Source organism: Vitis vinifera, chromosome 4 (assembly GCF_030704535.1).
Source record: "Vitis vinifera cultivar Pinot Noir 40024 chromosome 4, ASM3070453v1".
Taxonomy (NCBI): domain Eukaryota; kingdom Viridiplantae; phylum Streptophyta; class Magnoliopsida; order Vitales; family Vitaceae; genus Vitis; species Vitis vinifera.
Genome location: NC_081808.1, coordinates 12,538,247 through 12,553,125, shown reverse-complemented (window position 1 = coordinate 12,553,125; position 14,879 = coordinate 12,538,247). Strand labels below are relative to the sequence as shown.

At 39.6% G+C, this 14,879-nt stretch overlaps 1 protein-coding gene across 1 annotated transcript; it reads left to right on the top strand.

Moving 5' to 3' along the window:
* Positions 1 to 11,302: 11,302 nt before the first annotated feature.
* Positions 11,303 to 14,546, top strand: LOC132253673 (uncharacterized). The gene is made up of 2 exons (XM_059736574.1): positions 11,303 to 12,014; positions 14,539 to 14,546. The coding sequence occupies exons 1-2, from the start codon at positions 11,303 to 11,305 to the stop codon at positions 14,544 to 14,546; spliced, it is 720 nt and encodes a 239-aa protein (XP_059592557.1).
* The last annotated feature ends 333 nt before the right edge of the window (positions 14,547 to 14,879 follow it).

Below are 14,879 nucleotides of genomic sequence, written 5' to 3'. Positions count from 1 at the left end.
AGCTCACGACCTAGAGTGGTTGATGTCATCTACAACCCTAAGATGTTCGTAACATCTAGAGCCGTGAGCTCACAATCCAAAGTCTTTCATGTCAACCCTATCCTAGAGTTGTTCATTGCATCTAGGGCTCTAAGCTCATGACTTAAAGTTGTTCATGTTATTAACACCCCTGAGCAGTTGATAGAATCTAGAGTCCTAAGCTTACGACTTGGAGCCTTTCTTGTCATTGACAACCCTAAGCACTTCATAACATCTATAGCCCTGAGCTCACGACCTGAAATTATTCATGTCAACCATAACCCAAAGTTGGGCATAACATCTAAATCCTTGAACTCACGACCGAGAGTGGCTCATGTCATCAACGACCCTGATTTGTTCATAATATCTAAAGCCTTGAACTCTAGGTCTTCAACTAGTGACTTAGAGTTGTTCATGTCAACCACAACCTAGAGTTATTAATAGCATCTAGAGCCCTTAGTTGAAGACCTAGAGTGGCTCATGTTATCCACAACCCTGAGCTATTCATAGCATCTAGAGCTTTAAGCTCATGACCTAGAGTCTTTCATGTCATGTACAAACCAGAGCTATTCATTGCATCTAAGGCCTTGAGCTCACAATTGAGATTCATTCATATCATCCATAGTCCTAAACTGTTCATAGAATCTAAAGCCTTGAGCTCATGAACCGGAGTCTTTCATGTCATTGATAACCTTGAGTTGTTCATAGAATCTTGAGCCCTTAGCTCACGACCTGAAGTCTTTCATGTTATTGACAACCTTGAGTTGTTCATAGCATCTCAAGCCCCAAGCTCACAACCCGGAGTCGTTCATGTTAACCATAGCCCAAACATGTTCATAGCATCTAAATCACTGAGCTCACGACTAAGAGAAGCTCATGTCATCCACAAACCTTAGTTGTTCATAGCATTTAAAGACATGAGCTCATGACTTAGAGTAGCTCTTGTCATCCACAACCTTGAGTTGTTCATAGGGCAAAGAGCTTTGAGCTCACGACCCATAATCTTTCATATCATCTATAGCCCTGAGCTGTTTATAACATGATGAGTAATGAACACACACCCCGTAGTCGTTCATGTCAACCATAACCTATAGTTGTTATAAATCCTGAGCTCACGACCTATAGTAGCTCATGTTATCCACAACCTTGAGTTCTTAATAGTATTTAATGCCCTAAGCTCATGACTTATAATTGTCTAGGTTAACCATAACCCAGAGCTATTCATAGCATCTAGAGCCTTGAGTTGTTCATACATAAATTGGCTCATGTCATCTACAACACTGAGTTGTTCATAGCATCAAGAGCTCTAAGCTCACGACCCGTAGTCTTTCATGTCATCAATAGACCTAAGTTATTCATAGCATCAAGAGCCTTGAGCACATGACCTAGAGTCATTAATGTCAACCACAACCCAAAGTTTTTCATAGCATCTAAAGCTCTTAGGTCATGACATAGTGTAACTCATGTCATCAACAACCTGAGCTATTAATGGCATCTACAGGCTTGTTCTAATGACCCAGAGTCAATCATGTTAACCACAGCCTAAAGCTACTCATAGCATCTAGAACTTTGAGCTTAAGACAAAGAGTGGTTCATGTTGTCCGCAACACTGAGTTGTTCATAACATCTAAAGCCTAGAGCTCATGACCCAAAGTCTTTCATGTCAACCATTGCCTAAAGTCATTCATTGTATCTAGGGCCTTGAGGTCACGACCTAAGGTCGTTCATGTAAACCATAGCTCAGAGCTATTCATAGCATCTAGAGCCTTGAGCCCAAGACCTAAAGTGACTCATGCCATCCACAACCCTGAGCTATTCATAGAATCTAGAGGTTTTAGCTCACAACCCGGCGGTTTTCATGTCAAGTGTAACCCAGAGCTATTAATTGCATCCTATGCTCACAACCTAGTCATTAATATCATCCATAACAATAATTTGTTCATAGAATCTAGAGCCCTGAGCTCACGAGCTAGAGTCCTTCATGTCATCATTAGCGTTGAGTTGTTCATAGAATCTAGAGCCTTGAGCTCACAACCCAGAGTTGTTCATGTCAACCATAACCTAGAGTTGTTAACAACATCTAAAGCCTTGAGTTCATGACCTAGAGTCCCTCATGTCATTGACAGCTCTGAGCTATTCTTAGCATCTCAAGCCCTGTGCTCACGACCTTGAGTCATTCATGCTAGCCATAGCTCAAATCTATTTATATCATCTAAAGCTCTGAGCTCACGACCTGGAGTCTTATATATCAACCACAATCTAGAACTTTTCATTGCATCTAGGGCCTTGAGTTGATGACCCAGAGTCATTCATGTCATCCATAGCCTTGAGATGTTCATAGCATCTAAACCCTTGTGCTTGATTCATGCCCAATTGGTGTCTCAACTGATTCGTGTCCAGCTGGTGCTCCTTGATTGAGGGAGTAATCAACAAAATTTATAACCTATTACACCATATACTAGGGTAGCAAAGACAAAGCTACTATAGCATAGTGGCTCTAGGATCGTTCACTGGGAAGGATTAACAAGCTATCAATGATACCAATTCAAAGTGAATTGGTCTTGTTTCATTTCAAGGTTATCTTAAGAAATAAAACACAAACTTTGATTGGTAAAGATTTAGACTTAAACTAACTAACACAACAAGTAATGGGAATAACTTAGGAAGAAAAACATTCCTTAGAGAGTTAGGTTCACTGGGGTGGTTCCTCATGCAAAAGACATAGCTCCGGTCAGATGGTTCATTTCCTCGCATTAGAGATTCAACATATAGTCAATTCTCTAACCGGTTTTGTACAGATACATCCTTTAATTAGATTTCAACTTTAATTCTCTCACTGATGCAACTTGCAATGGTTCAAGCCTCTCACTAAGCCTTAACCATTCAAGGTGATCTTTAACCTTGGACTTCCCTTCTCAAGCTCGCAAGAGATAACTAATGGATGTCTCTTTGGAGTCCAAAAGCTTACCAAGTGTTGGCAATTCTAGAAAATCCTACCTTAAAGTCACTTCCCAGAGGCTCGCAAGGGGTAAACTAGTGCATCTCCATGGTTGGAAATCACTTGCCTTACCAAGTGTTGGCCCAGGTGACTCTAAGGTGTTTTAAGTTAACTAAAAACATAGAAATCACTAAAGGATTTCACTTCCTCTTCATTGATGGCTGAAACCACAGAGCTTTGCATTCTTACACTTGGAACCTTCCCCGGCAACCTTAGCTCCAAGGAATTAGAGGTTTAGTTACTCATTCTCTGGGGAAAACTCCTCAGAGAGTTCATAACTTAGTAAGAAATAAATAATACAAAGTGAGAAGGTAAGGCAAAACAAAGGGCCTGAACTTTACTTGCTTTCCCAAAACTTTTACAAAAAGATCTCTTTTTTGAGAACAGGCTCCCGAGAGGTATTTATATGAACATAATATAAAACTAATTATTACATGGATATTTTCTCTTTTTACTAACTTAAAAGCTAAGGAATCTTGTAATTGGTGGCTTACAAGGAGTATTTTGGGATTTAGACAACAAAAATCTGATGCAAAATATCTCCCAATGTCGGTAGCAAATATCGGGATGCTCCAGGAACCATTTCGCAAGAGAAAATGGTGTCTGCAAGATTTCGCAGACACTCAAGAAGGGCTGCGAAATCACTTCGCAACAAAAAGCTATTCTCGCAGGGCTACGAAGTTGGCTTCCACCTTGATGTTCTCAGCTTCCAGCTTGCGGCATATATCGGGCAACTTCAGAAGGAAATACACCCTACTGTACAAAAAGGTTGCGAAATCACTTCACAACAAAAGGGTGATTTCGCAGCACTTTGCAAAATGCTTCCTTCAGCTTGGAGTGATTGGCTTGCACTAGCTGCAACTTCTTTGTTTCAACTCCGAATTGTGCACCGTTTAAAGTATTGGATTTTTGACTTCTTGAGCTTTGAAATGGTATATAGCATGCATCAATTGGACTCCAGAAAGTGCTCCAAAAGTGGCTGCTACGACTGTCATCAAGAATATGCTTCATGGCAGATTCTCTTTACTTTTTCTCCTTGCATTCCGGATTTACTCTTGGCAAATGACTTCCAAGCTTTGCCCAAGATTCCTCAAAAATCTCCTCAAACTTGAATTGCTTTGGTGATCAAAATACTAACAAAAATACCAAAACTTACACAAAGTGATTAAAATTGCTTTCAAGGGTCCTTAACATGCCAATTGAGTTAAAAGGCCAAAACTACTACTCAAAAGTGTTTAAAAGGATTAATTATAAGCTATCAAATAGCACTTTTTGAGTAGTAATCAGTGCTCATGACCCAGAGTCGTTCATGTCAATCACATCCCAAAGTTGTTCATAGCATCTAGAGCCTTGAGCTCATGACCTAGAGGAGCTCATTTCATCCATAGCCTTGAGTTGTTGATTACTACTCAAAAAGTGCTATTTTGTAGCTTGTAATTAACTCTTTTAAACACTCTTGAGTATTAATTATTTCCGTTTAACTCAATTGACATGTTAAGGACCCTTGCAATCGTTTCTAATCAAATTGTGTTAAGTTTTGGTGTTTTTGATAGCTTTTAGCTACACCAAAGCAATCCAAGAATGAGGGAGAGCTGTATATAGTTCATGGAAAAGCTTTTGGAAGCTCAAATTCATGAAGAACCAAGCTTTGGAGCTCCATAGCCTTTGCCAAAGTCGTTCAAAGTATGCAAGGAAAGAACAATGGAGAAGAGGAAAACAGAGTGAAGAAAACAGAGGACAGCAGCTGCAGTCTTATTTTGCACTTTTGGAGCACTTCCCGAATTCCATTTTCTACATGATATATACCATTTCAAAGCTCAGGAAGTCAAGAATCCAACGCTTCAAACCGTGTACGATTTGGAGCCAAAATGAGGAAGATATGGCCTTCGCAAGACAACTGCATCCAGCTGAAGGACAAATTCGCATCTTGCTAATTTGGAACTCCAACGTGCGAAAGTGATTTTGCAACTTGCGAACTTGGAGCTCAACGTGCGAAAATGGATTCCAAGTTGCAAAATCAACTTGCGAGATTTTTGCAAGTCACCATGCAACGTGCGAAATCTACATGCGAACTGGGATATTTGTGCACCGACTCTTTTAGATCTTTTCTTCAGATATTTTTGTATAAATTTCCATTCTTCTCCTTGTAATCCACCAACCGTAAGATTTCTTAGCTAGGAAGGTTGGAAAAACTTCTCTATATATATTCCCTTGCATCCATTATAATAGATATCGATCAATATATAGAAGTATGTAATATCGATCAATATATAGATATTTAAATATATAGACTATACAGAGCCTTGCTCTGTTTTTCTCTCTTCTCCTGTTCTTCCCCATTTCTATTTTCTTAGTAGCCAAACAACCTCTGAGGGCTTTTCCTCAGAGGATGATTGGCTAAAACTTTTAGTTTCTCAAAGTATGGATGTTATATGATGACTTGGATGCAATCCCATGGAACTTTCTCGCACCTGGAAGGTAAGGTAGTCGTTTTTCATTAAAGGTTCATTAATGCAAAGTTTGGTTTTTATTTCCTTTGGACAACTTCCAATGGCCAATACTTGATAAGCTTTTGGATTTTTATCCATTAGTTATCTCCTACGAGCTATTGGAAGGTGAGGTTTTCAATTCCAAGTTTTGCATTAATCCGTTAGAACCAATTTCAATGGCCATTAAAAGGTGAGTTTATCACCTGGAATGACTTTGATTTGCCAATATTTGGTAAGCTTTTGGCTTTAGACCATTAGTTATCTCTTACGAGCCATTCAAAGGAAGTCTAAGGTGAAAACCATTGATGAAATTCCCTATCATCTGTTTTGCCATTTTAAAGGATTAAAACTTGATTTGCTAAATCCATACCGGTTCGAGAAGCAAGCATCACCATAGTTGCAAGCCCAACGCGAGGAGCCTATCCTGAGATTTCCAATTTGCATAAGAGCTAGAGCATAGCTATCCTATCTTTGAGAAACTTGTTTTTACACCCTTTCATTTTAGTCTTTAATGTTAGCTTAGATTAGTTTAAATATTTCTAAAACATTTACATCTTCTTTTAAAGCTAACATCCATAAGAAAATCACCTATTTTCCTAATTTGAATATCATTTGTGAAGTGAAAACCCATCCCAGTGAACGATCCTAGAACCACTATGCTATAGTAGCTTGGCTACTTTAGTAATAGTATTTAAGGTATAAATTTTGTTGATACGCCTTTAAAGCTAAGCTACCATGAGTTGAATCAGTTGTTCATAACATTTAAAGTCCTGATATCACCACCCAAAGTAACTCATGTCATCCACAACCTTTAGCTATTCATAGCATTAAGAGCCCTAAGCTCACAACCCTAAGTCTTTCATGTCATTGACAGCCCTGAGTTGTTCATGCCTACCACAACCCAAAGTTGTTCATAGCATCTAGTGCCCTGAGTTCACGGAATAGAGTAGCTTATATCATCTAGTACCCTAAGATGTTAACAACATCTAGAGCACTTAGCTCCTATCCTAGAGTCATTTATGTCAACCACAACCCAGAGTTGTTCATAGCATTTAGAGCATTGAGTTAAAAACCTAGAGTGGCTCATCTCATCCACAATCCTAAGTTATCCATAGCATTTAGAGCCTTGAGTTCATGAACCGAGGTCCTTTATGTCAATAAGAACCTATAGTTGTTCATTCAATATATGGCCCTAAGTTTACGATCTAGAGGTGTTCATGTCATTCACTATCATGAGCTGTTCATAGAATTTAGAGCCCTGATTTCATGACTCAGAGTGTTTTCTATCATTGATAGCCCTAAGCTATTTATAACTTCTAAAGCCTTAAGCTCACGACCTGAAGTCATTCATCTCAACCATAGCCCAGAGTTGTTCATAGCATCTAAAGCCTTGAGCTCATGCCCAAGAGTGGCTCATGTCATTAATGATCTTGAGTTGTTCATAGCATCTAAATCCATGAGTTGAGAACTTGAAGTCATTCATGTCAACCATAGGCCTGAGTTGTTCATAGTATCTACACCCTGAACTCAAGACCTAAAGTGGCTTATGTATTCCACATCCTTGAGTCATTCATAGCATCTAGAGCCTTGAGCTCGTAACCCAGAATATTTCATTTGAAAAGAAACCTAAAGTTGTTAATAGCATCCAGAGCTTTGAGCTCCTGACCTAGAGTTGTTCCTGTAAGCCATAACCTAGACCTATTCATAGGAGCTAGAACCCTGAGCTCACGACTAAGAGTAGCCTATGTTATCCATAGCCCAGAGCGATTCATAGCATCTAGAGACCTAAGCTCACGACCCAAAGTCATTCATTTCCACCACAGTTCAGAGTTGTTCGTAGCATCTAAAGCCTTGAGATCCCAACCGAGAGTAGCTCATGTCATCCACAACCCAAAGTTGTTCATAGCATCTAGAGCCTTTAGCTCACGACTCAGAGTAGCTGATGTCGTCCACAACCCTAAGTTCTTCATAGCATCTTGAGCCCTAAGGTCATGACCCGAATTCTTTCATGTCATTGACAAACTTAAGCTATTCATAGCATCAAGAGTCCGAGCACACAAGCTAAATTTTTTTATGTCAATCTTTGCCCAAACCTCTTAATAACATCCAAACCCCTGAGCTCACGACCTAGAGTACCTTACTTCTTTGATTACCCTGAGTTGTTCATAGCATCTAAAGCCCTGAGATCACAACCCTAAGTCATTCATGTCAACCACAACCTTAAGATGTTCTATGCATCCACAACCTTAAGCTATTCATATCATTTAGATGCCTAAGCTCATAACCTAGATTCTTTCGTGTCATCAATAGCCTTGAGATGTTCATAGCATCTAGAGTCCTTAGCTCATGACTCGAAGTCGTTCAAGTCAACCATAGCCAAGATTTCTTCATAGCATCTAGAGCCCCGAGCTTACGACCCAGTGTTACTCAAGTCATCAATAGCCCTAAGCTTTTCATAGCATCTAAGGCTTTAAGCTAATGACCTAAAGTCGTTCATATCAACCATAGCCTTAAGCTATGCATAGTACCTAGAGCCTTGAGTTGATGCCTAAAGTACCACATGTCATCCATAACCCTGAGGTTTTTATAAGATCTAAAGCCTTGAGATGCGGACTCGAAGTCATTCACGTCAACCATAGCCCTGAGTTGTTCATAGTATATAGAGCCCTAAGCTCACAAGCCCGAGTCGTTCATGTTATCCACAACCCTAAGCTATCTATAGCATTTAGAACCCTAAGCTCATGGCCCAGAGTCTTTCATGTCATCGACAGTCTTGAGTTGTACATAGTGTCTAGACCCTTGAGCTCATGAACTAGAGTTATTGATGTGAATGACAACCTAGAGTTGTTGATTGCATCAAGAGCCTTGAGCTCATGACGTAGAGTGCCTCATATCTTCAATAACCCTTAGTTATTCATATTGTCCAGAGCCCTAAGCTCAAGACCTAGAGCTTTTCATGTCACTCACAACCTAGAGCAGTTCTTAGCATCTAAAGCCTTGAGCTCATGACTCGGAGTCGTTCATGTCATCCATAGCCTTGAGTTGTTCATAGCATCTAGAGCCTTGAGCTCATGACCTAAGGATTTTCATGTCATCCACAACCTTGAGTTACTCCTAGTGATTACTACTCAAAACATGCTATTTTGTAGCTTGTAATTAGCTCTTTAAACACCCTTGAGTAGTAATTATTACCTTTTAACTCAATTGACATGTTAAGGACCTTTGCAATCGTTTCTAATCAAATTGTGTTAAGTTTTGGTGTTTTTGATAGCTTTTAGCTACACCAAAGCAATCCAAGAATGAGGGAAAGCTGTATATAGTTCATGGCAAAGCTTTTGGAAGCTCAAATTCATGAAGAACCAAGATTTGGAGCTCCATAGCCCTTTTCCAAAGTCGTTCAAAGTATGCAAGGAAAGAACAATGGAGAAGAGGAAAAGAGAGTGAAGAAAACAGAGGACAACAGCTGCAGTCTTCTTTTGCACTTTTGGAGCACTTCCCGAATTCCATTTTCTACATGCTATATACCATTTCCAAGCTCAGGAAGTCAAGAATCCAATGCTTCAAACCGTGTACGATTTGGAGCTGAAATGAGGAAGATATGGCCTTCGGAAGACAACTGCATCAAGCCATGGGAACACCATTTCGCAAGGAGATTTTCTTCATGGTGCGAAATTTGGCCATTTCGCACCATGAAGAACCACCTTGCGAAATTTGGACCCTTCATCTTTCCATTCCACTACCGGTTCTCCAAGATATTTTGCTTGATTTTTAGCTTTGTAAATACCTATTTTACCCTTGTAATCAACCAATGAATAGGTTGCTTTTGTAATAGCTCTTGTAATTTAGCTTGTTATTGTCTTTAAATAGAGGTGAAGAGCCTCAGACAAAAATATCTTGTAACCTGTAACTTTATAAGTTATAAGAGCACTTTTGTTCATACGCTTCTTTTCTCTTTTCTTTCTCATTTTCTTAGTAGCCAAACATCCTTGGAGGATGAAATCCCCAAGGATGAGAGGCTAAAACCTTTTAGTTTCTTGAAGTAATAGATGCCATGTGAAGCTCCCGTGTCAGGATGGAGATTTCCAAGCCATAAATGTAAGTAGCTGAGCGTCATAAATGTTTTCATTCAAAGTAAAGCTTTTAATCCCTCTGACTTGCTTTGAATGGCCAATACTTGATAACCTTTTGGTCTCAGTGGATTCTTATTGTTAGATCCACTGACGTTCATTAGTTATCTCCTACGAGCCATTGTATATTGCAAGTCGAGGAGATGACCTATACCAATAAAAGAGCATTTATGAGGTTCAGCTACCCTTTTTGTAAGTTTTCAAGGACTAAAACTCAGTTGTTAAACTCATACCGGTTCGGGAAGTAAGCATCACCTTAGTTGCTTCCCCAACTCGAGGTGAAGAGTCCCAAAATCTCCATTTTTACACAGTGAGTTAAGCATGGCTATCCAAAGCTTTGAGAAACTTCTTTTTCCATCTTTTAACCTATTTTCATGTTATTTTAGTTTACAACGCCTTCATCTTTTTATGTTTTCATCTTAACCTAATTTTTATTAAGAAAAGTTCACTCCATCCTCTGAACTTCACTAGTTAAAGTAAAAACCCTTCCCAGTGTTCGATCCTAGAGCCACTATGCTATAGTAGCTTTGCTACTTTAGTGTAAGGACCTTAGGTATAAATTTTGTTGATACCCTTACATGCCAAGCTACCAAGATTCAGGTTATCAAATGGCGCCGTTGCCGGGGAAGGTGCTACTTCACTGTGAATACATCAGCCGGAGGTAACTTGTGAGACTTCTCATGAGTAAGGTGAATTCTATCTCATTTTTTATTTACTAACTTTTTATTTTAGTTTTAGAGCATTTTTAACTTAGTTTAGATAAGTTTCTTTTAGCTTTTAACTTTCATTTCTAGTTTATTTTTCATACTCTGTTTTTCCTTCCGCATGCTCTGTTTTTTTTTTCTTTTTCTTTGTTTTGTTTATTTGATTTGTTCCAGCTGAATCCGTGCATGCCCTATTGGATTAGAGACCAAGAGGGAAGGTTAGTGCGGATAGAGACTCCACGAGCTACTGAATTAGAGATTATTTTGGAAGTCATGGAGAATCAGCCAGAGGATCAACATTCACAACACGGGCAGGGGAATGATCCGAACTTGTATAGGTCCATGAGGGACAGGATACACCCTTCGAGGATGAGTGCACCATCTTGCATCATTCCTCCTACAGAGCAATTGATTATCAGGCCACACATCGTGCCTCTGCTTCCTACTTTCCATGGGATGGAAAGTGAAAATCCATATGCGCACATAAAGGAATTCGAAGATGTGTGCAATACTTTTCAAGAAGGGGGAACAACTATTGAGCTTATGAGGTTGAAGTTCTTTCCATTCACATTAAAGGACAAGGCCAAGATATGGCTCAATTCCTTGAGGCCGAGAAGCATAAGAACATGGACAGAACTTCAAGTTGATTTTTTGAAGAAGTTTTTCCCTACTCATAGAACAAATGGATTGAAGAGACAAATCTCCAACTTCTCAGCACGTGAGAATGAAAAATTTTATGAATGCTGGGAGAGGTATATGGAGGCCATCAATGCATGTCCTCACCACGACTTTGATACATGGCTTTTGGTGAGCTATTTTTATGATGGCATGTCATCTTCAATGAAGCAGATATTGGAGACAATGTGTGGGGGCGATTTCATGAGCAAGAACCCTGAGGAGGCTATGGATTTCCTAAGTTATGTCTCATAGGTTTCCCGTGGATGGGATGAGCCCAACAACAAAGAAATGGGGAAAAGGCCAGTTCAGCAAATGTCAAGAGGGGGGATGTACAATCTGAGTGAAGACATGGAGATGAAAGCCAAGGTAGCTGCCATGGCTAGAAAAATAGAGAAAATGGAGTTGAGAAAAGTTCACGAAGTCCAAGCTATTTTAGAACCTCAACAACAAGCCAATCCTTGCTCCATCTGTCAGTCATTTGAACATATGGTGGAAGAATGTCCCACCATTCCAGCAGCAAGAGAAATGTTCGGGGAACAAGCTAACCTGATTGGCCAATGGAAGCCAAATTCAAATGCTCCCTATGGCAACACGTACAACTCTAGCTGGAGGAACCACCCAAACTTTGCATGGAAGCCAAGGCCAAACCCATATCAGTCACTAGCCCAATCAAACCAACAGAGTCAAGGTCAATCCTCAGTTGAGCAAGCACTCATAAGCCTTAGCAAGGTTATGGGTGACTTTGTGAGTGAGCAAAAATCCATCAACTCTCAACTAAATCAGAAGATTGACAACGTAGAGAGTACATTGAACAAGAAGATAGATGGGATGCATAATGAGTTGTCTCAGAAAATTGACAACATCCAATATTCCATCTCAAGGCTCACAAATTTGAACACTGTCAATGAGAAAGGGAAGTTTCCCTCTCAGCCTCACCAAAATCCTAAGGGGATACATGAAGTGGAATCCAAAGATGAGGATTCTTCAAAGGTGAGGGACATGCAAGCTATTATCACTTTGAGAAGTGGTAAGGAAGTGCATCAGCCGGAGCATGATCAGAGGAAAGCCAAAGAAGACAAGGCTGATAGAAAAGAAGAAAAGAAGAAAGAACAAAAGGGAAAGGAAGTTCAGATGAAAGAAAACATCATTCCTAACATGGATGAGGAACCTCAAATTCTTTTAAAGGAAGGCATGATGAAGAAACACATGCCTCCTCCATTTCCTCAAGCCTTGCGTGGGAAGAAACCGATCAAGAATGCTTCTGAGATTCTTGATGTGCTAAGACAAGTGAAGGTGAATATTCCTTTACTTGATATGATCAAGCAAGTACCCACATATGCAAAGTTTTTGAAGGACTTGTGCACTATGAAAAGAGGACTCAATGTTACAAAGCAAGCCTTCCTAACCGAGCAAGTGAGTGCTATAATCCAATGCAAGTCTCCAATCAAATACAAAGATCCGGGGTGTCCTACAATCTCAGTCAATATTGAAGGAACCCAAGTGGAGAAGGCATTGCTTGATTTGGGGGCAAGTGTTAACTTGCTTCCATACTTTGTATACAAGGAGCTGGGGTTGGGAGAACTCAAGCCAACATCGATCACCCTATCCTTAGCTGACCGATCAGTGAAAATCCCCAGGGGGGTAATAGAGGATGTATTGGTTCAAGTTGACAAATTCTACTATCCAGTAGATTTTGTGGTGCTTGATACGAATCCCATTGTCAAAGGGATCAACTATGTTCCAATCATCCTTGGAAGACCATTCCTTGCAACATCCAATGCAATCATCAATTGTAGGAATGGGGTCATGCAACTCATGATTACTACCCAAAAAGTGCTATTTTACACCTTTAATGCATTATGTTTTAAGCACTTTGGTGTAGTAGTTCTCCATCTTTAGTCCAATTGGCATGTTAAGAACCTAGCAATGTCTTCTAATCATATTTGTGGCTAGTTTTAGTGTTTTGACATCTTTTTGGATCATTAAGACAAGCCAATCAAAGGAGAAAAGCAAAGAGAAGCAAGGAGGAAAATAGAGGACATCAGCTGCAGTCTTCGTTGGCACTTTTGGAGCACTTCCTGAAGTCCATTTTCTACATGCTATATACCATTTCAAAGCTCAGGAAGTCAAGAATCCAACTCTTCAAACCGTGTATGATTTGGAGCTGAAACGAGGAAGATATGGCTTTCGGAAGACAATTGCTCCAGGTGTGCAAAAATTTCGCACACCCCCTTAGCTGTGCGAATGGTGTGCGAAATTCGCACACCTTCTTCAGGTGTGCGAAAATTTCGCACACCTCTTGCGTGGTGCAAATTTTGCTCTGTTTTTGCCGACTCCACTTTAGATATTTTCCTATGTATTTTTTGATGTAATTTCCTTTCTTATCCTTGTAACTAACCAATCACAAGCTTTTGCTTTTGTAAAGACTATATAAGGGGTGGAAATTACCTCTTGGAATATATGGAATATGTATTACATTTTTACACTTAGAATTTTACAGAGCTCTCTCGCTCTCTTTGCTCTTTACTATTTTCTTTTTCTTGGAAGCCAAACAACCTCTAAGGATGTTTGCCCGGAGGATGAGAGGCTAAACTTTCGGTTTCTTGGAGTGATGGAAGCTAGGTGAAAAGTCCAGATGCAAGGTGGAAAACGCTCGTGCATTAAATTCAGGTAGTTGGAATTCATAAATGGCTTTTAAATCCAAAGTTTTGCTTTAAATCCCTTAGAATCACTTTGAATGACCAATACATGGTAAGCTTCAGGTCTTTATGGATGCTTATTGCTAGATCCATATTAGTCCATTAGTTATCATGTACGAGTCATTGGAAAGCGGTTCAAGGTGAAGACCTATAGTGTCTAAAGCCATTAATGGACTTTGACTACCATTTATATTGATTATTATGGATTAAATCTTCATTGTTAAACCTATACCGGTTCGGGAAATAACTATAGGTTAAATCCCCAATGCGAGGAGAAAAATCCGGAATTTTCCACTTTGCATTCTAAACTTGATCCTAGCAATCCTGAGCTCCGGGAGACTTTCTTTCTTCCATTTTTAATTAGTTTATGTTAGTTTAGTTTCAAACACTTTCAAAACAAATTTTATTTTCTTTTAAACTTTAAGTTTTTGATTAAGGAAATCATTAAATACAATTTCTAATTTTGAGTATATCACTGGTAGAATGAAAACCCATCCCAGAGTTCGACCCTAGAGCCACTATACTATAGTAGCTTTGCTACATTAGTATGAGGTCATAGGTTTTATAAATGTTTTTGATTAAATGACCCGACTGGATTTACATACGCGAATCAAAATGGCGCCGTTGCCGGGGATGATGCCACAATACAGTGATGCAACCTTTTAGAGGCTACTTGTGATTTCCATCACAAGTTTGGTGAATTCCTTTTTCACTAACTTCATTTCCTTTCATTTTATTTTTGTTAGGTTTATTTTCATTTTCTTTCTAACCTTAACTTTTTTTTTTTAGGTTTCTTTTGTTTTTGTTGTTTTTGTTTTATTTCAGGTAAGTAATAACCTGTGCATGCCCTATTGGATTCGGGACCACGAGGGAAGATTAGTAAGGATTGAGAATCCTCAAGACACAGAGTTGGATATTTGTGTTAACATCATGGACCCTCCACCAGAGGATCAGAATTCTCAACACGGTCAAGGGGGTAATCCCAATGCATATTTTTCCATGAGGGATAGAATGCACCCACCAAGGATGACTGCACCCTCGTGCATCCTGCCTCCTCTTGAGCAGTTGGTTATAAGGCCCCATATTGTGCCCCTTCTACCAACTTTCCATGGAATGGAGAGTGAGAATCCATATGCCCACATCAAGGAGTTTGAGGAGGTGTGCAA